Here is a 23754-nt window from a genome sequence, read left to right as displayed (position 1 = left end):
GCGGGAAGTGCGAATAAACTACTTGACTGAGAAGAGGAAAGTACAAAAGTTAGTTAATAGTTGCCGGCCCCAGCAGCCCCCTTTATCCTTTATAGTCTGAATATTCCTACAACCCTTCCGTCCGTCCTGCTGTCATTCTCATTCAATGCCCTGCAGATGTAGCACAGACCCAACCGGATGGCGATGTCTTGACAGTCGAGGTGATTCTGGCGTGTCGTTAGCTAGACGCTCCAAGAAGAAAACGAAGTCCACAATCCATACGTTGCCCATATTGTCGAGGTGGTCCAAACTGTCTGATAAGTACGAGTTGTACGAGTGCGGGTAGGCGTGGGTGCTGTTACTGTGATTGTTGTCTTTGCCTTTCCAGAATATGCCGTCACGGGCGGAGGCGTGCTGGTGCTCAGACTTAGTGACTGTTGCTTGACTCCCATTCGCTTAACTTACACAGTGGTTGTCGTTGTTGCGTTTTCAGTATCAATTTCAGTACTTGTCGGGGCTGTAACTGTAGTGTATGAAGAAATAGCATTGGCAGTATCGGCGACAGTTGTGGTACATTGATCTACGGAAGCGGTCAGCGCGGTCGTTGCTGAGACAAATTTGAGTTGCAATGTACCTGGGCCACTATCGATTGGCGTGTCATCTCTCCGTTCATTAGCTCGCCTATTCCCGTTCCTGCCAGGTCGCTCGAATTGACGCATTCGTGGGAGGATCGTGATTGATGCGTTGGCTGCAGCAAGTGTAGCCTTCGTAGGCCGAATGGTACACGTAGGATCTTTCGCTGGCGGCTGTGTTCTGCATGACGTCGTGACAGTAGTGGTCGAGACGGTTTTGGAAAATACTCTGCTGGTACGTGTTCGTGTGATGGTCGACGTCGAATATACCGTTACTTGGGCGGGAGAGGTGGTTATGGTTCTTGTCGTGGTCGTGGTAGGAACTGTGACGGTGGAAGGGGATGCAGTGGTCGAAAAGACGTTGGTGATTGTTGTTGTGATGGTGGTAGAAGGGGTTGATGTGACTGTGAATGTGGCAGTTGGAGTAGTTGTGACGACCACTGGTGGTGCCGCAATGATGGAAAACGATCTCATCCAGGCAAATGTCAGGCCTTCGATGACGATTGTCCAGTCTCCAGAGAACATGTTGTTCTTCGTCACTTCGTTCCCGGGGACGTTGCTAGTTGCTGTCAGGAAGCAGACTTGCCCATGGAGAACAATGAAATACCATGTGGATACCATATCTTCCCCATCTGGCTGGACGGCGATGTCGGAGCAGAAGTACTCGTCGCTATTTGGATCGACCAAAATTGGCGTAACGGCATCTTGGACGTCGCTTGGCTGGCAGCCTTGTCATTGTCAGAATCAAGTTGGCTCTTCTACCGTATTCCTTACATACCAAAGAATTCTGTTCCAAACGAGAAATATGCTGTAGAAGTCGTGTTGATGCAGTAAGGTCCTCCTTGGTTGACGAAATCATATCCATACGACAAGCAGTCAGCAGCGGACCGACCTGCCAAAGCCAAAAGGGCGGGAACAGGGCACAGGTTGAAACGCATATCGACGACAAAAAACGCACACGCAAAATGAAAGTATTCTTGTGCAAAGGAACAGCACTTGGCTTATATGAACACAGAGAGGAGCTGGCTCGGCTCATTGTTGCCGGCAGAGATCAAGGATCACTCCCCTTTGCAGAAGAAATTGAGAACTGAGACAGAATTGTCTCCCCTCCCTAGCGAAAGTAGACCTGGAGAACCCTGCAGACATCGACGAAGTCTGGCTTTGGCGAAAATCCAGCTGAGACATCGACAATCAGTCACATCCAGGACACGAAATCGAACTCGAAATTAGAAGTCGGTGGAATGGATCGCCGCAAGCTCTGATTTCAGAAAGTTCGGCTTCATTCACAATGTGATTGTCTCGGGGTCGGGAGGTTCCGAGGTCGCCGGATATCATGAGAAGAGCCCGGAAACTGCCATAGAGACATTGTAAGGCATCCGGGTTTCTGGTTCTGCTGTGGTCCGCAAGACCGCGTCGTGTAACCCAAGACTCTTGTAGGGCTTCCAATAAAAGAAACATGGAGAAGCGCTCTCGCCAAGACAGAATCACGCAATACAATACTTGGGGCTGACTGGGAATGGGACCGAGACCAGGATTGTATGAATTCGGTGAATGCGCTGCAAGGAGCATCAGACAATTGAAATTGTGGGTTCGATATCAAAGTTGACCGGATGAAGCGAGGGGGAAGAAAATGATGTTGTCCTTGATGACTTCCAGGCTCCGCTGCCAAAAAGGGGCAGTAGTCCTGATTGGTTGGACAATGGCACTAGACCGTTTCTGGTATGCAGTGAAGTATATTACAACTTTTGTCGCCTCGTGGCCTCCAACCATCGACTGTTTACTGATTCGCTATTCTCAGCATTTCAATCAGGACTGTTGTATTGTTGACTCGATCAGCCGAGTGAATGGATTTCTCATGGCCTTGTTGAAAACAACAGGTACAGCTCGTATGTCGCGGAAATTAGATCCCAAGAACTGTCGGTTGTTTTCTTGGAGTCGACAACGCCTTTCCGTCCGGATCTGGTCATGCTAGACGAGGTGAGACCGAGACTATCGGGCCGGTGCCTCAAGAGATTGTCAAATACTTTGCTTGTGCGACATCGAGCCCCAAAATGCTGCCAGGAATCCAAGACACCCGGGCGAAATCTCCAGTGTACCACGTTTCCAATCACGATCAGACCACTATCCACTATGCCGACCAAAATGAGCCTTTTGCCATGGCAAGGGAGGAGGTAACTGTTTGCATATCAGGATCTTATTACCTTTATATTGACATCTCTTGTATGCCAGCTGTTTCTGTTTCCTGCGTTCTGCCCCGTCACTGTTTCCTTCTGCCCTTGTCGTAGTCGCTCGCTATGTTGGTCTTCTTGTCCCTCGTTTCACTCATTGTCCACCTGGCCTTTGCTGCCTATATTCCCACTGCTGAACTAATTCAGATTGACAATGGCCTTCTGCCGAGGCAAGCGTCCTCCACCGCTGCTGGCTCGGCAACTACAACCAATACGCCAGACGCTCAGTGCACGAACGGACCTTTTACGCGCCAATGCTGGGGCAACGGCTTCAGCATCGCTACCAACTATGACAGCACCTGGCCCAACACTGGCAAGGTGGTTGAGTACTATCTTGAGGTACAAAACATCACTATGGCTCCAGACGGATTCTCCAGGCCGGTCTACGCCATCAACGGCAGGTTTCCAGGACCCACGATCGTCGCCAACTGGGGCGATACGCTGAAGATCACGGTGAAGAACAGCCTTACCACAAACGGGACCAGCATGCACTGGCACGGTCTACGTCAGTGGAAGACGAACCACATGGACGGCACCAACGGTGTGACAGAATGTCCACTCGCGCCAGGCCAGTCGCGCACGTATACCTTTCTGTGCACCCAGTTTGGGACGACCTGGTACCACAGCCACTTCTCGGACCAATACACGGACGGCGTCGTGGGCACAATGATCATCAACGGGCCTGCAACGTCCAACTACGATATAGATCTGGGCGCCTACCCCATCACCGATTGGTACTACCGCAGTGCATTCGAGCTGGGGCCATTGATCCAGAATGGCGGGTTCCCGCGCGGACCACCGCCGGGCAACAATATCCTCATCAACGGCACCAACATGAACGTCAATGGCACCGCGGGTCGATACAGCCGGACGACGTTGACCAAGGGCAAGAAGCACCGTCTTCGCCTGATCAACACTTCAACCAACGACAACTTCAAAGTCGGCCTGGACGGGCACAACATGACCGTCATGACTGCAGACTTTGTGCCCGTCAAGCCGTTCACCACGCAGTGGCTCTTCATCGGCATCGGCGAACGCTACGACGTGGTCATCGACGCAAACCAACCGATCGGAAACTACTGGTTCCACGTCGTGCCCCAGGCCGGCTGCAGCAGCAGCCTCAACACCAACGCCCTGGCCATCTTCTCCTACGCCGGCGGCAATTCTACCTCACTGCCCTCCAACGCAACCCGCTCCAACGCGCCCCCGGGAGCGGACTGCAACGACCCCAACAGCCAACTGATCCCGTACGTCAAACTCGACGTGCCCAGCAACTACACGATCCCGCACTCGTCGCGCCTGGACGTCGGCTTCGCCATCGTGCAGAACCAGGCCCAGCAGACGCTGTTCCAGTGGAACCTGAATTTCACGGCCATCCAAGTGCCCTGGGACGACCCGACCTTGCAGTACGTGCTCTCGGACAACACCAGCTACCCGGCCAGCATGAACCTGATCCCCCTGCCCAACGCCAACGCCTGGTCATACTGGGTCATCCAGGCCGTGCCCACGATCGCGCCGCCCATCCCGCACCCGATCCATCTGCACGGCCACGACTTCTACGTCCTGGGCGCCGGGCAGGGCATCTTCAACAACTCGCAGACCCTTAACTACAAGAACCCGCCCCGCAGGGACGTCGCCATGCTCCCCGCCTCGGGTTACCTGGTCATCGCGTTCATAACGGACAACCCTGGCGCGTGGTTGATGCATTGCCACATCGCCTGGCACGTAGGACTGGGCCTGGGTGCCCAGTTCCTAGAGGAGCCCGATCAGATCAAGACGTTGGGCATCGGACAGGACTGGTTCAAGCAGTGCAGCGATTGGAACACGTACAGCCAGACCGCCGTGTTTCAACAGGAGGATTCCGGGTTGTAGGAAACTCTCACCGCGCAAAGGCGGGACAGAACTGTGGTTTACGACAGCTAGCAACACATGACTGAGTATTTTTGGGTGGACTTGCTAATTCTTTTGGTAGTAGAGGATTGATTTGCGTCAGAATAGATCGAGGGAGCATCAAAACTGATTTTGGCCCTGAATGAGTTCTTGGTCTCGGTTCTCGCAGCCTGTAAGATTGTCATTCCTGCTGTTTCCGACGGTGTAAGCGAGTTGGTGTCCGTTTCATGGATCCCAGTTCCCAAGCGACCACAGGGGGGGGTAACGGAACGACCGATCTGGTAGAATTGACTTGTTGAACAATTGTTGATGTTTTGATCTAAGCCACTATACATAAATTCTCGGATGGGGACACAAAAGCATTGATTCCGAGGAAAAGGTTGCCGCTCCCAACCAAGGGCTCCTCTCTCTCCCCGCCTTCTCTCCTTGTAGCGCGACATCTACAGCACCGACAAATTGGGGAACCTCTCCTGTAAAGCCAGAAAGTTAGCAGTCTAGTCTCCGGGTAAAATTTGTCGTTCTGCGGCGGAGAAGTAGAGATTCAGTATTCGTACCTGGTACCCCGGTGGCATCCACCGTCCCTTCTTGACCAGCCTAGCCGTGTACTCGTCAATCTCTGGCGCCGCGGCAGCAACCTCGTCAACGGTAGTCTCATCCCACGGTCTTGCACCCTCAATATCGTTCAAAGCCTTCTCCAAGCTCCTTAGCTCGACCTCCACTTTACCCTTGGTGTCCTCTGCATTCTTGATTGCCACCTGTTCGAAGCTCTCGATGGCCTTGATCTGCTTACTAACGTCGTAGGTTTTCGGCTGGAAGGTTTTGAAGTACTGCTCGATCTCATCGATTACAGCCGTGTTTTTCAGGACGGAGCGGTAGTGTCCGAAGTCGACGGTGGAGGGCTGGTCTTGCAGCACCTGCACTCGGCGGCGGGCGTCGTCGTTTCGCTTCTTGAAGTTCGCGAGGGCGGTAGCCGTGCTGCCGCGGAGACCGAGTTGGGTGCCGACTTTGCTCCAGTCGAGCTTCATTGCTGCGCGGGACTGTGGTGGGAAGTGAAAAGGTGCTGTTAGTCAAATGGTTTTCGGGCAGGCTGATTTATCACGGAAAAGCTGGGGAGGAATTGATAGGAGCTGGGAGACATACTTGAGCGGCCATTTTGAGAGGTATGAGGGTGAAAATGCCGGAGAAGAGAGAGAGTCGTCGAGCTTGATTATGAGAAGGTGCAAAGTTGAAGGTCCCTGAGCTTCGGCGAAACTCAATGCCAGAGCTGATCACGTGATTGACTTGCTGCACCTGACATCGCCCTGATACCTTACATCTACGGGAGACCGTTTTGGGACTTATTAATGCGTAAGGATGGACAACAAAGAGTTGGCCGATGTCAGTTTCATTCTTTCAGATGCATCTGAAGACATAGCTCGATATGCAAGCTCTGTATGCGTCGAAATACTGCCTGGATTGCTGAGGACCACTGAAACCATCCCTTGGAAGACTGACTACCCCTGTAGAACGATGCAGATCCAGAAACTTTTGGCTTGCCTTTTCCTGATCATACACTCAGCGCCATGATAGAGTTGACTATGTCATTGTTGTTCTCCTTCAGAGCTTTAACAGCTTTCTTCCTCGAGACGGATGCTTGGGTCATGACAAGTTCAATGTCTTTGGCCTCGAGACCGCTATCGTCAACCTCTTCCTCATCATCTTCTTCATCCTCTGCCTTCTTGTCTTCAACCGCCTTGCCCTTGCCGTTCTCCGGTCCGTGGTCGTGGCCGGCGTGATCTGCATTGGCTGCCTCGGCGGCTGCGAGTTGCTGAGCAGCAGCGGCTTGGGATTGTGAGTTAAGATCTTCAATCTTAGCCTCGCCGAAAATACTAGCAGTCTTGTTAAATGGACATTTCGCCGCAGATTAACAATTTCAACTTACATCCAGGTGTTGCTGGTTGGCGATCGGTAGACATCAGGGTTGGAGATGACGAAGAGGATCTATACGCGAGAATCAGCAATCTACTACAGCTGCCACAATATCCACGCGACCACAGGAGATATTCCGTGATTTTATATTGCCATGGTGTGGAGGAGAACTTACTCCTTTTGGTCTCCTCAACGTAACTCGTGTAATTCCCGGAACATGCTTCAAGCCCAGCTTGCCAATTGCCTTTCTCGCCTTTTTCTCGTTTCGGCTGTGGACTGCGACCGCAGAACCAGCAGGAATATTGGCTTCTCCTTCAGCAGCGGCCTCGGGTTCAGAGTCAGACGAGCTGGAGGCATCTTCTGCTGCTGCCTTCTTGTCGGGCTCATCATCAGGGAGCTCTTCTATTCTTGGGTTCGACATTTTGATTGGTTGAGAAGGAGAGGACTTGCTGAAAAAGTACTGCGCAGTTTCAAATGTTAGCAAGGCTTTGCTTGGGGTTTGTGGGGTAGGATTGACGCTCTTTGCGATAGATAACTTCGGTATCTTCGAGCGCCAATCAATTGGATCGACAAGTAGTGAGAGCTAGGGATCTTACAGTTGAGCCTCTCTGAGCGGTTGATGAACAATGAGATTTTGTGATTTGGACGTTTGATTGTTCATTGAATTGTGGAATTGACGAACCTCGGGTAAATTGCCAGTCTTGTGTCGAATGCGGCTTGGCATTGCGAGCCTCTTCATGTTGTCACGAGTCCTCGGTCCCGACCGTCATGGCCAAGCATGAGCTCACCTCTCTTAACAATACCTAGCAAGGTAGGTGTACCAAAAGTGTGACTGAGCCTGGTTGCTAATAGGCGCCGCATGGACCGGTAAGTTTCTGACGGTCTTGTTGAACTAGTGCGGGCTTCGGTCTCAGAGAGCACAGCCACGGCCGGGAATATGCCCTAAACTGTGAGCGATCACCTGGAAGCAAGACGTGATACATTCAAAGATCCCGCGATTCAATGCTACAATTACCCCTTCTGCGTCTCCTAGATGGGGAGCTATCTGATTGAGGGTTTGCCTCTATTCTCAGAGAGGTGATGTGCAAATTCCGTGGTTTGTTCGGACGCTTCGGGAGAGAAATGCAGCAGTCATACAACGGAGGACTTCGGCCCTGGAGAAACGTGGAACAGCATCGTTCACGAAACTCTTACTGTCCCTGTTGCCTCTGGCCTCTCTCAGCTACAGAGGGATGTGCACATTCACACTTCTGCCATGTCAGTTCGCGTTTCTTTATCTTCGCTGGTGCGGAGGTTGTTGAGAAAGGCTGTGGCGGGAGACATCGCTGACGCGGGACAGATTGGATCTGTTTGGCATTACTATGGTATACGTGCCGCGCACCGTTGAAAGGGACGGCAGTCGTCTATGGTGTATTCAGGCTGGAGTATATTACATTCGGAGTGTTTGATATGTAATAGAAGTATACGATCGTCTGAAAGCCTCCCACTTACGCCTATAACAAGTTCCGACTTCTGCCTTGTGAGATGTTGAAGCTTATGTATGGGTTTTGCCGAAGTAGCACGAGTCTTGTCAGGCTCAAACGACGTTACGAGTGCAAAGGGGGATAGTGTCGAAGATGCCAAAACATGGGCAAATAGAGACCGAAATGTGTCGGAGGTGAGACCGAACAATGGAGTCAAGAAGAATAGTCATAGCCGAGATTAAAAAGAGTGCAACGGATGAGTGTGTGTGGAAAGACCTCGCAGTCTGGGCTTATCGGACACATCCTACTTATTGCTCCAACAGAGCTGGAACCACCACAGGACTGAATATCGTGGAAAGCCGGACAACACCTCACGCAGCCAGGCTGTATAGAATTTGGTCTGAATATTTGATCGCATTTCATGAATTTATTGAATCATGCTTCTGCAGAAATTCCCGCGCGGGCGGAGAGAAGAGAGCCACAGCCGCGGATTGTGTTCGTCAATCGAACCGACAGTCGTGCCTACCCTCGGACATGCTGCAGCCCGCATATCTTTGTTCATCTTGGAATTTGTGGAGTTGGATTGTGACGCCGTATCCGTGCCGAATTTATGCCTTTGCTGCTGCCCGAACCTTCGCCTGTGCCTTCAGAACTTCAAATCGTGCCTAGAATCCTGTCCATTAGTGTTGACTTCCCACAAGACGCCCGTGAACCTCGGAGCAAGAGGCTCCGATTTGGGGCGGCGTATAGATCGCTTGAGTGTGGCTCACCTGCTTCTTCAGTCTCATCACCTTGAATCGCTCAAAGTCGGTGAGGGTTCTCCTCCTATCTTGTTGTTCTCTCTTCTTCGCCCAGGATGACTCTGCCCACTTCTTGTCGACCTCAAAGCTCTCCCACTTCTTCTTCACTGCGCCAGTGCCGGCGGCTTTTGGTAGGCCGGGGATGACCCAAGGTGTGAGGGAGACGGTGCTGGTAGCGATAGCCTGTCGGGGGACAACTGCATCTTCTTTCGTGGAGGGGCCGTCGACCAGGATCTGGAAGTTTTCGTGAGCAGATGTTTTTCCCCTTTGCTTCTCAAGAGTCAGAACATACTCTGCCCGGGTCTATTATCTCAACCACGGTAGCAAGCTTGCCCTCGTATGGCCCTGAGCGGAGAGTGACCACTCGACCAACCTCGACCAACTTCCACCCGGCTGGCTTGATATCGACGTTAGACATCTTGCCGGTAAGAGAGGACTATGCGCAAATATTAGCTGTGTTTTTGGGAGCAGGGGATATTTGGCAAGCATACGAAAAGTTATGGGGAATAATGTTGTCGCCTCTACAGTCAATTCGGGAGACCTTCGCAACATGCAAGGGAAATTCGAGATAGTGCGTCCACGCCAAGACACATTTTCCGCCAAGACCGAAGCTCGGCACTAAGCCCTCTCGAGCCCTTTTTCGCGTCGCGAAAGACCACTCGAATTTTCTTCCCGTCTTTTGTTTTTGACGTTCTTTTTCCTCACTGCTGTGTGCTGCTGAGGCATGCTCCCGATCTCTAGTCTCCATGTCTTGTATGTGACGTCCATCGGCTCCTGAGTTCGTGCTTCTCTGAGGCTGAGATGAGGCCCACAACTTGGTTTCCTTGTGAGTGTTTCTACGTTTACTCTGAGCCGTCTCTCATATGATGTTATAATTTGCGATTGAATTTGGCACTGGAGGCTCTCGCCGGAGCCTCTCAACAGTGCCGAAGAGATGATATTCAATTCTTACATATCCTGAATTTAGAAACCTGCAGCTTGTTTTCGTTGAGGACTATGAAATTTATGAAACATAAGCTGACAGTGCCGACAGTTGTTGCTTGATCTGCTGCGACCACATTCCTTGCCGCCGGTTTACTCGAAGTCCTCCAACTAGGGATTCTGCATGATTTTGTTTCTTTGACCCCCTCAATGTCTGAGAATGTGACAGACAGCCCCCTTTTGAAGGTATGTACGTCTTCTTCCCACCGGTGGACTCCTTCCGATGATTACACTCTTTGCACTAGATAGTAACTGATCAACATTGACATGATCGTACCCTTTTCACCAAGATCTCTGAGGAAATTTGACAGCCATTGATGTTCCAACCAGCCATGCAAGTTTATTGCTGACATGTACCAGGGCAAAAAGGTGAATCTGACGTGGTTCCATGGCAACGTCGTCCTCTTTAGGTGGCCACCCTGACGAACCCCTTTGATCCCATGTATGGTTGGTGGATTCTGGCCCGTGTCTGTTTCGCAATCTTCCGTTACATCCTGCACGTTGCCGACAGCGTAAGGTACGATTGCCAGAATGAGATGATATGGTAGGCCCCAATCAATCGGTTCTGCGCATTACACATCGAAACGCGCCTGTTTGTCCGATAACCTTTTCCACGATATACTACCTTCTCTTAGCAGTTGGCTACCTGGAAGGATGTGCGTTGACTCCCGTGGTCGTGTGCTGGACTTTGTTTCAGTAATTGCCCTCTTTTCCGAAGATGCTTTACATATCACTAAGGCTTGTACACAAAGGGACTGCAGGTGTCCAACGTAACTTGGCGTTCCTTTTCGGTGCGTGAGCCGAAGCCAGCCAGCCGAATAGAAGTGTCACCAAGATTGCGCTGTATTCATTTCTCGTCGCCACCCTGGCTGATGTGTTCTCTCGTAGAATGTTTTTAAGCCGTCCGAGTAACACAGCCGCATCAAGAACCGGTGTAAAACTGCGCGTGTGCAACCATGGCAAAGCGAGGAAGTCTTCCATCCAGAGTTATGATCTGTTACTTCGAGAAACACGGTGCATCTGTCAATGATTTTTCCACGATGCTCCTTCGGAAGTACTGCACGCTTGAGGAGGTTGTAGCTCTCTGCCCAAACTATTCCGTGTGGAGTGGTTACCCAACCAAGGGGCTTATGGTGTCGCTTATTTCTGCAACTGAGTGGCTCAGCTTTGCAAGCGACGGGGAGTGGAGTGACAACATCCGCGATCAGCTAGATGGCGTGAGATGGGTTGCGTCTTGTGTTTTGTATCCAGTAGCTGACCAGGTAGAGAATTAAGGGACGTTCGACCGGGTTCATCAGCTAGGAGATGAAGCACGACACCAGTCGATCGCTTAATCTTGGACAAGGTTGTGCAGACGAACCGGCAGGGGAATCAGCATGGAACGACGTTTGGAAGATGACTGGGGTTCGTCAACTCCACCTGGCGGCGTCGTCTTTGTTTCTTCGCGGCCAAGGGCCAAGGCCCCAGGCGACCCGATGCCGCGTCCTGCAAGGCTCGTAAAGGGATGTAACTCGACTTCCTCCTCTTCCATCATCATCTTCCGCAAGAAGGGAAGGTGACAGGCCTCGTTCAGGCCAGATCGGGGGCGACGAGGAACTGATGTTCTCCCACGTGCGAAACTGCGCCCCGAAAGTGCGCAGGGACAAACAATCTGCTGGGAGGGGTGAGGCAACACATCTGAAGGCAAGTGCACTGCCCATGAAACAGTACATAAAACCCATCGCGTGCCGCACCCAAAGCAACGATGGTCCATGATCGAGAGGCACAGGAAAGCTTCGTGAGCTGGAGGTGACGATCAAGTGTCAACTAACGGGAGGGGGAAAAAAAAAAGAAAGAGAGGAAGTCATCTCTCCTATCTGACATTCTCACTTCGGCTTCACTTCTGTCTTTTGTTGTGCAGTTGTGTTCATCTTGTACTTCCCTCGTGCCTTCCTCTCAATCCCTTCCCTCCTGCCTCTTCCGTCTTCTTATTTCCTCGTCACCTTGTGCCACATACCTTCGCCTTATATCACCTCCGCTTCATTAATTCACCTGCTGCTCTGAGAGCGCACACTATCAGCTCTGAACGACGCACACTGCCGACCTGCGTCGACACGCGCTCGTCTTACTTCACTCATCTGTCCAGCATCTCCATCTTCTCCTTCCAATCTCTCACCGCACCGTCATATCGACATCAAGACATTGGCTTATTCCAAATCTCCCTACTGAACACGCTACCCGCTGGTACGGATGGCTTCAGCTACTTCGCCATGTGCAGGCTCCGTGCCTCGCGCTGTTAATAGTCCTGATCAAGGTACCCTTAATGTATCGACCAAAGTGCAAAACTCCTACGCGGATGGCTACGACATGGCGCTGAGATTCAACACTGACGGACTCGGGATTACTTACATTGGCCTCGTCATAGCATGGACATGTCTCTTGCTCCCAGCCGCCATCTTTCTCATTCGCAACCGACACCTCCCGTACCTGCGCATTCGGAACATTCCTCTGGCAGTCAGCGCCGTTGCAACTCTCCATGTGTACTGGGTTTTGTGTATGATCGCCTACGTCCTCAATGGATTCTTCCCCTGTGCCACTGAATATTGGATCATGAGCATCTACTTGCCATTGGGGATTGCCCTCTTCCAAGCGACTAATTCGCAATTGCTCTCTGTTGCAACGGCGCAGAAAAGATATGCGCAAGGAGATGTCCTGAACGAATCCAAGTCGACTACAAACCAGAAGACTCCTCTGTGGCGCAAGTGGTGGCAGAGACTCAAGACATACAATGCCACAAAGAACACCATGGCATGGATCGGAATTGGCATGAGTGTCCAAGTAGGTGACCCGCCACTGAATCAAGCGCCCTGCGACTGACCGCCTCAGGTTGTCTTCACTCTCATCATCTTTCTTGTTTCCCCGAAGCTTCATGCCGGGTCTGGTGGCCCGGATGGTGAGAACATTAGAGCACGCTGCCGACGTGGATGGGAATGGTAAGCTTGATGCTCAAACATAGTAGCTTCAAACTCTCATACTGTCTAGGTGGCCGTCTATTGCCTGGCAAATGTTCTGGTCTTGGATGTATGCCCCGATACTCCTCTGGAGGGTTCGCAATATCCATGACGTTCACGGATGGCGGACACAAACCATCGCCTGCATTGTTGCTGGGTGCGTGTTGGCTGTGGCCCTTCACCACGCTCCTACATTAACAATATCAGGTTACCCGCTTCACCTATGTGGTTAGTTGCACTATATGCTCCACCATTACAAACGACTACGGACAGGTACTTTGTCCCTCCTCTATGGTGAGATCAGCTCTTATTGTCCTACTGGCGTGGATTGTCACTCACGCATTTCAGGTTTTCTCCCTCTATTGTCATCATGCAAGCCTCAGTTATCTTTGTTCCCTTCTTCCAGATATTCAAGCACAGAAAACTTGAGACTGAAACACGCGAAATCATTGCCGAGTGGGAGGAAAAGCAGAAATTCGACGGTTCATCTGATGCAGGATCCAGGACGGCTGCAGTTCGATCACGGACTTCTACGCGCCAGTCTGTCAAGAGCACAACAAGCGCACGCCAAGGAGAGATGTACACCATGAGCGCCCTCGAGACCACTTTGAAGTTGAATCCTACTCCTCTCCTGATGTTCTCGGCGTTGAAGGACTTTTCGGGAGAGAACATCAGCTTTCTAATTCACGTGCGAGACTGGAAGGCCAACTGGCTTACTGCAGCTCCCAGGTCCGGGGTGTTACGCAAGCAAGGACCTACCAGAATCCAACACCCGGACGTGGTTCGACGACAGTTTCAACAAGCTGTTGGAATTTATGCTTCCTTCGTGAGCTTGAAATATTCGGAGTTTCCGATAAACATCTCTTCAGCTCATCTCAGAGACCTCGAGGCCGTCTTTGAGCAATATGCCGCCCTTGTCTGCGCAGAGCCAACATCCAACGCCGCTACCCCTTTTGAAAACTATTGGTCATCCACGGTCTCAGAGGATCTGGAGAGCCAAATGGGCAAAGACCAACTGTCAGTCGTGTCGACAGTCATAGGAGCAGGTGGAAGGGACGAGCTGAAACGTGACACTAGTGAATCACTTCAGTTGCAACAGTTAAAGATGACCAATTTCGGCGAGAGACTGCCCGCTAACATTGGCATTCCCGACGCTTTCGATGAGACTGTTTTCGACAAGGCTGAGCTCAGCATCAAAGAATTGGTCCTGACCAACACATGGGCCAAGTTTGTCAAGGCCGGATTCGCCCAGAATAGTGTCAAGTCGAGCTTTGCTGCTCGCCTTGAGGCCGCAGTGGACGCTTGTCGACTTCGATTTCCAAGCCGATCTCCAAACCTTGCTGGCAAGGAAAGGAAGTGAGGACCATAACATTAGGGCGGCATTTTTTGGACCCATAGCGCAGAGACTTTATGAAGGGCAATGGTGGGACGAAGAATTGTGCAATGGAAAATTGGTATGAAATGTTACGGATTTGTTTGCGTATGCTATGGGGGTCTAGGATTGCTCTGACATCGCTCTCGCTGGAAATTGAGGATATCATGGAATATCCCACAGAGCTGCATTGTCGTGCCATTTGAGGACCAGACTTCGGTCGTATTGGCAGAGCCCAGGGAGGCGATGGTCGATACATTTGATAGCTGCGAATACAACACTAGATAACGGCGCCTCAGCTTCTGCAACGTGCATATGACTCGTAACCTGGGTATTCCAGGACTTTGAAGTAGATTGTTATTGTGAATGCATCCTGCGACCAGCATCGCACACCTGGGCTCCTTCTTTTGACTGCGGCTCATCGGGATATCGGACGCTCAGGTTTTCGTCTGCTTTTCCACTCTGATCTCCGTTGACGTTGGTTCGGTCCTGCCCGTCTCGTTGTATATTCTCGGCGTCTCCATCGCCAGCCTTACGCCCGATGAACCACCAACACGGGCTGAAAATCCCCTCCCTGCCCGCCTCGGTGGTACTGTCGACGCAGTACGCCAGCGTCATCATGGCGTCCGTGGCGCCCTTGTCCCACAGGCCCACGCGCTCTCCGACCCAGACCATCCAGTAGCAACAGCGGCGCGGCCACTTTGACATTTTCCACACCGTCCAATAGTCGGTCCAGGTTGTTGCTAGGTGCGTGGCGCTGACGAAGGGCCAGAACCATGGTCGGTAGGTCGACGGTGGCACCGGGAGGGAGGAGGGGAAAGGTGAGGACGGGGGAGGGGCTGGACGGAGAGATACGATGTCGTCGGAGCTGGAGCCACAAGGGGAGGACTTGAAGGGTACGAGGACGGGGCTTTGGTGACGATCCAGATCCGGGGTTTCCTGTCCTTGCGCCCTCCTCCCTTTTCCCGGGGGGGCCCTCTTTCCTACTCCGCCGGCGGCGGCTGGATCCTCCATGAGGCTCTTCGTGTAGTCGAAATGGGCCGCGAAATTCTCTTCGTGCAAGATCTCGAACCCGGCCCCTCTCATCGCCTCCCGGGCCTGATCGCTCGTGTTCATGGTCAGCGCGTTCCCTCTCTCGATCCGGTTCCGGATGCCCACATGCCTCCTGTCGTGGGGGTTGTATTTCGGCGTCATGACCCATTCAGAGAGGCCGAACACGGCCCCCGGCTTGAGTACACGCGATATCCCGCTATACACGTGCAAAAGGGAGGGCGAGTACACAGTGGCTTCGATGGCGTAGGCGGCGTCGAAGGAGGAGGCAGCAAAGGGGAGGTTCTGCCGTGTAGGTTCAGCATCTCTGTACACGCAATATCTTCCCTCCCTTGATCTCTGTCTCCCTTTCTGTCTCCCCTCTCCGAAGATTTTGTGGGATGTTGTCCACATTGGAGAGGGATAGAAACAGGATTCGAAAAGGGAGACAGGGGAATTGAGAAGCAGGAAGAAGGTTGAGACTTACGAGAAAATCTCCTCTGACGAACGTGCATTTATCTTGCAAACCCTCCATCCTCGTCAAGTAGATGGCGCGATCAATCTGGCCCTGGTTGATACTCACGCCCACGATCTCACAGCCCACGAATTTTGCGATTTCCCGCGCGGGACCGCCGATCCCACAACCCACGTCGAGGACTTTCATGTGCGGCTTCAGGTTCATGAGGAAGGCGAGGCGGTGCTCGTAAAAGGACAGCGCCGTGGCAATTGTGCTCTCGCACGGAGGGAATGACGGTGGGAAGGGCGTATAGTGGAAGTGAGTGGACCAGCCATTCTCATACGCCGCAGAAGCGAAGTCGTAGTATCTGCGGGCAAACCGTTCTATGGTCAGCACTGGCCACTTTTTTTCCTTTCTCTTTTGAGAGGCTTTTTGATATAGAATGTAGTCCATCGGGAGCGTGCTCGATATGGGAGCAATGAATGACTTGATTACCGCCTGAAGCCATGTACTCACGAATCAGCAATCTCGGCCGCCGCCGCTTGTCTCGTCTTCCGTTCTTCGTCTGTCACAGTGGTCTGGTCATCATTCTTGCCGTACTGAGAGGTGTAGGCGTTCACGACGTTCGCAAAGTTCTCGATCCTCTTCGGGTTTCCACGTCTGTCTCCCATTTTACCAAGTAATTGCTCAGTGGTCTCGAGCTTCCTTATTTCTAGGTCTCTGGACCGTCAATATTCCTCTGCGAGCTTCAGGGCCGCAGAAATATATCAGGATTCAGGAAGTAGGTGGCAGCGTGAATAACCTGGACCGTGGAATGGGAGATAATCATTCCGTTCGTTTCGGTTGTCAGGATTCATGTCACTTGGGAGGGTGCTCCCTTGCGTGATGAGCAAACGGAGGAATGTGCCTATTGTCAGCAGGAGAACAATACTAAGCCGCGATATGGGGTTGGACAAAGGCAAAGACGCTCGAAGTTGCGTTTGCAGGAACTTGGAAGGAATGTTTGTCCCTTACAAAGACGAGCTGCTTCGCATAACAACAAACCACCGTCGACTGTGGGAGTTTGATTTTTTCCCCCGATGCACACGGCCACCTACCTATCGAGACCGCAAACTCATTTCTTCTAGTTTGTGCATGAAGAGAAGGGAAGGGTCGCCTTGCGAGGTAGACAAGTGCCCCAACAGAGGCGGCACTCATTCCATCCTTGGGGGCGGCAGTTTAGTGGTTGATGGAGTGCTTCAATCAAGTCAGCGGCGACGACCGCTTGAATGTAGCCAGTTGAGATGACACTTTCCGGCATTCGCATCAACATGATTTATCCAATTGATTTATCCAATTGGTACCCGATGGTAGGTGTTTTCAAATATTGTCCCGCCATCTCGAGGACATACATTGACGTTGTAGGCTCGAGGGGGAACTTGATGGCCGCCAATCCGGTCACGTGGGAATGCCCTGCGGTTCCTTTTGGTGCTGACGGAACCGTCAATTTCATCAACGATTTGATTGTGTTCTATTACCTGCAGGGAATCCTCTATCACTGCGACGGGCAAGAGGCTACACATTCATCTATCACATCGCAGGGAAAAGAAATCGAGCGAGAAACCCTGCCTATGGGAGATAGCATTGACGGGCCCATCATCTTTCATGATACATTCATTTCGACCCCTTGATTTCTTTCTTCTTGGAATCCACCTTCCCACTCCAAGCATCTCATTGCGCGGAAACATGCTTTTGGAGGTCGTCGTCGTACAATGCAGGACCATAATCTCGTGTATGCAATTCGTAAAGTCATGGTCTTGTCTATTAATGCCTTCACGCCGCGTGCTCTACAACTTGTCTGTTTGTACGGTTAGCAGTTGTCCAATATACCAGAGAGAGCAAAGGGAAACTCACCATAGTAGTTGTCATAGCTGGGAACTTGCTCCTTGAGACCCTTTCTCTTACGCATTTCCATAACCACCTTGCCAACCATGGTAGTGGAATCAAGAGGCGAACCACCAGGAAGGATCTGCCAGTGATCGAAGACGGATTGAGGGAATGCTTGACCACCAGTGGCGGCGCGCAGATCGGCATTGAAACCGAAAGACTCCAAGACGGGAAGATATGCTTTGACAGTGAAAAGCGGGGTTCCCACACGTTGCTCTTCGGAGAAGACGTGACCTCTTCTACGAGTGAGGACACCGTAGATGCCGCCCATGGCTTGCTCCGGGACTTGAATCTCAACCAAGTAGACGGGCTCGAGGAGACCTGGCTCGGCCAGCAGGGTGGCGGCATACAGCACGCGTCGAGCAGTAGGGATGATCTGACCACCGCCACGGTGAATGGCATCAGCGTGAAGAGTCACATCCATGATGTTGAACCGGATTGATCGCATGGCTTCTTCAGCAATGGGACCTTCACGAGTCGCCCACTGGAAGCCGGACACGAAAGAGTCCTTGATTTCGTTGAGATACTGGACGGCTTTGGTCTGATCAACCAACAAGTTGGCGCCAGTGGTGTCGGGCCCGAACGCCCAGATCTTACGAGCATCTGTAACATCCCAGCCATGCTCATCGGCAAGGATACGGGCACGAGCCTTGAAATCGTCACGAGGGGTAATCTTGCCGTTCTCAATGTCCTTGGAGACTTCCTCCCCAAGAGGCTCGGCAATGACATAGAGACGGTTGTGCTTGTTGGGTGACTTGGACAAGGCAGTCATGCTGGAGGTCCCGCCAACCGTCTCACGGTAAGAGACGACTGGGTCGCTGATCTTGAGAGGGACACCAGCGTGGTCTTCTTCCAAATCCTTCAGGCAAATTTCCAAGTGAAGCTCACCTGCGCCAGCGACAATGTGCTCACCAGACTCCGAGATTTGGGTCAAGACGCAAGGATCGGACTTGGACAATCGCTTGAGACCTTCGACGAGTTTCGGCAAGTCGTTGGCATTCTTGACTTCGACTGATCGTCGCACAACAGGGGAAACGGAGAACTTCATGACCTTCAGGTTGTGGGCAGTTTCGGAGGTGGTGAGAGTACCAGACTTGAGCAAGAATTGATCAATGCCGACCAGGCCAATGATGTTGCCAGCTGGCATATCATCGATAGGCTCAACGGTACGACCCATCATCAGAACGGTACGTTGAATGGACTTGACGAACAGATCCTCCTTCTTGCCAGGGACGTAGTTGGGACCTTGGATACGGACCTTCATGCCGGATCGGACGGTACCGGCAAAGACACGACCGAAGGCATAGAAACGACCTTTATCAGAAGTCGGCACCATCTTGGAAACGTAGAGCATGAGATCAGCATGGGGATCACAGTCACGGATGGCGATGCAGGCTGGATCGTCAGCCGGACCCTCATACAAGGTTTCGGCTCGGTATTTCTGGGCTGTGACAGGAGATGGCAGGTGGATAACCATCATTTCCAGGAGAGCATCAGCGGCCGGCAAGAATTTCCTCATGGCAGCCTTCAGGAGACCCTTGCCGGGGAGTTCCTTTTCTTCGCTAGTGATCTTGATGTCAAGCTTGGCGCACAATTCGACGAGTTGGTCAACCTTTCCCTTCGTGAAGGCATCAAAGATTTTGAAGATTGGGTCGAGAATGAACTGGTTGAAAGCACGCTCGAGGTTCTTACCCTCGTGCTCAGCGGTCTTTGTCCATTTCTTGGTCTTTGGGTTGAAGTAGTTGTCGCCCCAGAGACGTTCCATCATCTTGTTCTTGTCAACGCCGAATTTCTTGGCATACCTGACGGCGAATTGGCGGACGGTAAATGCCCAACCATGAAGACCGGAACCGAATGCAACAGTGCCTTTCTCGGGGAAGACTTGGACATCACCAAGGGCCTTGTCGAGGTAGGTGGAAATGATGACGTTGACCGACTCGATCGTACGGAGGAAGGACTGGTAGAGATCTTCCTTCTGGAGTTGCAATTCAAGCAGAGCACGGTCGACCTTGTTGATGATGACGACGGGCTTGATACGCTCACCAAGAGCCTGTCGGAGCACAGTCTCGGTCTGGACGCAGACTCCTTCGATTGTGTCGACGACCACCAAGGCACCGTCGGTGACTCGGAGAGCGGCCGTGACCTCGGACGAAAAGTCAACGTGACCGGGTGAGTCGATCAAGTTGATCAAGAATTCATTACCATCAACTTTCTGAGATTGAGTTAATCGCCTGCACAGTGATCAACCCGAGCTGGACATCTCTTACCTGGGGAATGTCCTTCAAGTCTTCTTCGTTCGGAAGATGGGCATAAAGGGAGATGGCGGTCGATTTGATAGTGATACCACGCTCCTGCTCATCCTTTCTTGTGTCCGTAAACCGACTGTCAAATTGTTACTATCTTTCAGTTGAATGCATGGCGATGGCCAAAACCTACGCTTCGCCTGCCTTTGCTGCAGAAATGATACCGGCTCGTTGGACGAGAGAATCGGTCAAGGTGGATTTTCCGTGATCGACTGCGGTTTCAGTCAGCTTGTGTACTCTCAAGACTGTGGGTTGACAACGCACCATGAGCAATGACAGACATGTTGCGAATGTTCGCCGGCTTGTCCATCAACTTTTTCGGGTATTAGTCCATATCGAGCATAGCAGCAGAGCCCAATGAAATCCAATTTCACAATGGGGATGCTGTCGGAAGAGGGGCAACTTACAGCGCGGATTTCTTCGATTGTGAACTGTCCAAGTGTTAGCCATGGCGCCGATCGAGAGCCAGTAGAAGATAGACGTACGTTGACCATTTTGACGGTATTTGATGTTGAAATGCCTTAGAACGGCGGACTAAGCGCTCTCTTGAGCTATTGAAAAGAATTGGTGCAGAATCGAGAGCTCGCTCGATCTGCCAAACGCCTGGCGAGAACCTGCGCTTGCGTAGATGAAGAAGGATGGAAAATGCAGCTGATTGAGCCGCGCGGTGACGAGGAAAGACTGGAAGGGGAAGAGAAGGAGAGGGTGAGGGAGGGGTTGGACTGAAATGAGAAAATCCTGGTGGTTAGAAATGAGAGAGTCGAGTGCGGCAAATTGCCAAGCAAGCTCTCACGTGGGGCTTAATCGAGTGAAGTGTGTGGTGCGACTAGGCGGTACCCCGCCAATGAGGCCGCACTCGCCGTCTGGTGCCGTAAGAGCTGTTAACTCCGGGCTAGTAATATTTGCTCCGGGCTGGCCACTGTCTTGAGAGAGAAACCCTACTTGGCCTACTCCATAGCTACAGATACCCCGACAGGGGCTGCTATGACTCTGCACATCCCGCCGCCCTCAAATAAGAAGCGACGTGCGAGCCGGTGAGTCATCGAGGCTGTATGGTGCGTGACTATTCCATGATATATGCTGGAGCTGTGGCAACGAACAAGACTCTTCAATGACGGTCTAAGGGCATTGACTAATCCGATGGGCTCTACATGCTCATGCTCGCAATGTCCCTACAAAGTATGCTATATACCTCAACCGTTGAGGAGACCAGAACTGACCGATGCCTGTGGCGACACAAACCATCCTCGCTTGAACGCTCTCATTGCTCACGTGTACCAGAACAAAGGGTACTCCAGGTAGAAAACCATACCAAGAATCTGAACAAGCCTCTGGTGCCAGAGGTCGCACGGGGCTCTCTTGCCTTACGAAATGATGTTACAAATGTCAACTCCGGCTCCACACATTGTCCTCCTCGATCATGCTGGCATATTGTCCTTCTCCGCGTTCTGCCCAGGGTTGTTCTTCGTCCAGCTTATCAACAAAATTGTTCTCATCATCACTCACAGCCCTCTCAGGTGGTGGCGGCCTCGAGGGCACATTGGCCGGATCCCAACCTTCTCGTATCGTTTGCCCCTCTGGAGCCGCCTCGTCGATGCCGTAGGTGCGCACAAAATGCCGCTGCGGTTTTCGATTCCAAGCGTCACTGCCTTCTTTGCGAGCCCTGACACGCTCCGCCTCTTCTGCCTCCGAGTCCTCGACAATGAGATCGACAAGCTGGCTGCGGTCGGATTTGCCAGAAGCTGAAGGGGAACGCTCCTTGGGGCGCTTCAATTTTGCTTCGATGGCACCCTGGTGCGAGGAGCTTTCGGAGGGCGACGTGCTTCGATTTTTGCCTTTTCGGATGCTCTCCTGGATTTCACTCTGACGGCGGCTCTTCCGGTCACGAGTCGGCTGAAAGAGGTTGCGGTTTGTAGAGGTGGTCAGCAAGTTTGGATCCCGCCTGAGCCAGTCCTCGCGTCGTGCTTCATGTGCGGTGATGACTGGATACTGTAGAAGGAGGGCGGTTAGATATACCACCCACGGCTTAGAAGGCATCAACAACTTACGTTCCAATCCCCAAATTCCAGAGCTCGCGCATTAGTAAACAATCTCTCGTCTTCCGCATCAATACCTATCTCGATATCTGGTTCTGTTGCTCGGTAGTCGTGAGCTTTGCCTCGAGATTCTGGCGCCGGTGCCCTTGATGACCCATCCTTTGAGAGCAGTGGTGTCCGACTGCTTGGCCCCTGAGGCTTTGGAATCCAGTACTTGCCCTTGCCTCCCCGTTCATATCTCATGCCGTCCATCATCCTGGCAACCCGGGAGTGAGACTCTTCATGAGCAATGACATTGTCCCCAGAATCAAACGTTCGATAATCGTAATCCTTTCCTTTGAATGTCTCTTTTGTATCCTGAATCAAGTCCTTGGGACCAAAGGCATCTCTCATGGCATATTTGACTGGCATACGAGCTGCCGAAATCGTGACATCGGCGTAGTCATGCCAGGAGAAGGCATACCAGTGCGCAACTGCGAAGATGGGCATTTCAAAACAGATCAAGGCGTCTTGAATGGCCGCAGCAAGGTTGTCCGGCGTGTAGCCTGGAACGTCATTCGGGATGGCCCCGAGGAATTGAAGAATAGACAGGAAGAATCCTTGCCAATACGAGGCGAAGATGATGAGTTTTATGCATAGGAACTTTGGCATAGGTCGGAATGGCTTGAGATCCTCATGCATACAGACCCAGAACATGGCTAGGAAATACAAGCTCAAGGTCACACTGACATTGTATAGGAGGCCCGTCCAAAAGTAGCCCGAGGTCAGGGAGATATAGCCTTCTTGATATGTCCCCGTGAGTTTGAGGATGATGGTGGCAACACTGAGGATGGGTTTGAGCCACGCGTATTGCAGAATGCCTCTTTTGATCAGGAGAAAGGTATGCGGATCCGAAATGTCCATCTTGGAGCACCACAGGCTTACAGGCCACGGGTGAGAGACAGGAGCTCGTCCATGCATCATGATGATGAGGGATCGCTCGCCGCCAAGGAAGTTGACGAGGAGTTGCAGGAAAGTATAGATCGTGAATGCTTCGTAGATGTCACGGAGAGGATCGAGATAGAAGGCAGCTCTTAGGGACACGATCGAGGCCCACGAGGCAGCGGAGTAGATGGGCACCATGAGCAGGATTCGAATGACATATCGTTGCAGCAAAGGCTTCCTGTAATTCTTGGATTGGAGCCATATTGATCTGGCCTCCCAATTAGCATTGTACATTTCAACGAGATTGGGGATATGGCGACATACACCAACGATATTAGAGTAGCAAGCAACGACGATACTCCCGCCAGGATAATGATAAGTCTCGTGAGCTTGCTGCCCGTTCCACCACCAGCGGCCATTGTTTCCATGATGAATGGCACGCGATGCTGTTGAGGCACCTGCGGCGTTGCGAGAGGAGTTCAGTCTCGTTACCGGGAATTCAGATCAAACATTCCGTCGACTCGTAGAATCCCCAGTTAGAAGTAAAGGAATGACAGAAGTCGCTCTTCGGTAACGTGATGGGTCGCTTGATCGCATGTAGGGGCGTACCCAGTAGAGAGGTCATGCAGCGCGATCAGGAAAAAGTGCAAGTGATGGACGGAATCCGCAGATGCGCTTGGTCGGGTTTTCTGCGGGGAAACACTGCATCACCGCAGTCATCATCCTGCATCTAAAATCCACATCCGCATCCGCATTTCAACGCGACTTCGCTGGCCGTTGCATGCCCTCGAGGTACTTTTGGCGGCCGTCTTCTCTTACTGTGCGCCTCTACAAAT

The 23754-nt window shown here is 52.0% G+C and overlaps 9 protein-coding genes across 9 annotated transcripts; 2 read left to right on the top strand and 7 right to left on the bottom strand.

Moving 5' to 3' along the window:
* Positions 1-440: 440 nt before the first annotated feature.
* On the bottom strand, positions 441-1549 carry A1O5_03864 (uncharacterized protein; the record flags this gene model as incomplete). Its single annotated transcript, XM_007744474.1, has 2 exons — positions 441-1339; positions 1390-1549. 2 exons carry the CDS (start codon positions 1547-1549, stop codon positions 441-443), a joined length of 1059 nt encoding a protein of 352 aa, XP_007742664.1.
* A 1356-nt stretch (positions 1550-2905) lies between these two features.
* On the top strand, positions 2906-4711 carry A1O5_03863 (uncharacterized protein; the record flags this gene model as incomplete). The annotated part of the gene is made up of 1 exon (XM_007744473.1): positions 2906-4711. The coding sequence occupies one exon, from the start codon at positions 2906-2908 to the stop codon at positions 4709-4711; it is 1806 nt and encodes a 601-aa protein (XP_007742663.1).
* A 512-nt stretch (positions 4712-5223) lies between these two features.
* A1O5_03862 (ATP synthase subunit D, mitochondrial) lies at positions 5224-5881 on the bottom strand (the record flags this gene model as incomplete). The annotated part of the gene is made up of 2 exons (XM_007744472.1): positions 5224-5766; positions 5870-5881. The coding sequence occupies 2 exons, from the start codon at positions 5879-5881 to the stop codon at positions 5224-5226; spliced, it is 555 nt and encodes a 184-aa protein (XP_007742662.1).
* Positions 5882-6275: 394 nt separating this feature from the next.
* A1O5_03861 (nascent polypeptide-associated complex subunit alpha) lies at positions 6276-7058 on the bottom strand (the record flags this gene model as incomplete). The annotated part of the gene is made up of 3 exons (XM_007744471.1): positions 6276-6597; positions 6651-6709; positions 6813-7058. 3 exons carry the CDS (start codon positions 7056-7058, stop codon positions 6276-6278), a joined length of 627 nt encoding a protein of 208 aa, XP_007742661.1.
* A 1650-nt stretch (positions 7059-8708) lies between these two features.
* Positions 8709-9318, bottom strand: A1O5_03860 (large subunit ribosomal protein L14e; the record flags this gene model as incomplete). The annotated part of the gene is made up of 3 exons (XM_007744470.1): positions 8709-8765; positions 8871-9134; positions 9193-9318. 3 exons carry the CDS (start codon positions 9316-9318, stop codon positions 8709-8711), a joined length of 447 nt encoding a protein of 148 aa, XP_007742660.1.
* Positions 9319-12227: 2909 nt separating this feature from the next.
* On the top strand, positions 12228-14231 carry A1O5_03859 (uncharacterized protein; the record flags this gene model as incomplete). Its single annotated transcript, XM_007744469.1, has 5 exons — positions 12228-12698; positions 12747-12853; positions 12903-13028; positions 13079-13165; positions 13220-14231. The coding sequence occupies 5 exons, from the start codon at positions 12228-12230 to the stop codon at positions 14229-14231; spliced, it is 1803 nt and encodes a 600-aa protein (XP_007742659.1).
* Positions 14232-14600: 369 nt separating this feature from the next.
* On the bottom strand, positions 14601-16400 carry A1O5_03858 (uncharacterized protein; the record flags this gene model as incomplete). Its single annotated transcript, XM_007744468.1, has 3 exons — positions 14601-15578; positions 15760-16096; positions 16246-16400. 3 exons carry the CDS (start codon positions 16398-16400, stop codon positions 14601-14603), a joined length of 1470 nt encoding a protein of 489 aa, XP_007742658.1.
* Positions 16401-17578: 1178 nt separating this feature from the next.
* A1O5_03857 (elongation factor 2) lies at positions 17579-20452 on the bottom strand (the record flags this gene model as incomplete). Its single annotated transcript, XM_007744467.1, has 6 exons — positions 17579-19867; positions 19923-20037; positions 20092-20170; positions 20223-20271; positions 20366-20389; positions 20444-20452. The coding sequence occupies 6 exons, from the start codon at positions 20450-20452 to the stop codon at positions 17579-17581; spliced, it is 2565 nt and encodes an 854-aa protein (XP_007742657.1).
* An 892-nt stretch (positions 20453-21344) lies between these two features.
* Positions 21345-23337, bottom strand: A1O5_03856 (uncharacterized protein; the record flags this gene model as incomplete). The annotated part of the gene is made up of 3 exons (XM_007744466.1): positions 21345-21947; positions 22007-23186; positions 23243-23337. The coding sequence occupies 3 exons, from the start codon at positions 23335-23337 to the stop codon at positions 21345-21347; spliced, it is 1878 nt and encodes a 625-aa protein (XP_007742656.1).
* Between the last annotated feature and the right edge of the window lie 417 nt (positions 23338-23754).

Source organism: Cladophialophora psammophila (genome assembly GCF_000585535.1).
Source record: "Cladophialophora psammophila CBS 110553 chromosome Unknown aczJe-supercont1.5, whole genome shotgun sequence".
Classification (NCBI taxonomy): Eukaryota; Fungi; Ascomycota; class Eurotiomycetes; order Chaetothyriales; family Herpotrichiellaceae; genus Cladophialophora; species Cladophialophora psammophila.
The sequence above is the reverse complement of the archived record's forward strand: the minus strand, read 5'-3'. Positions and strand labels throughout refer to the sequence as shown.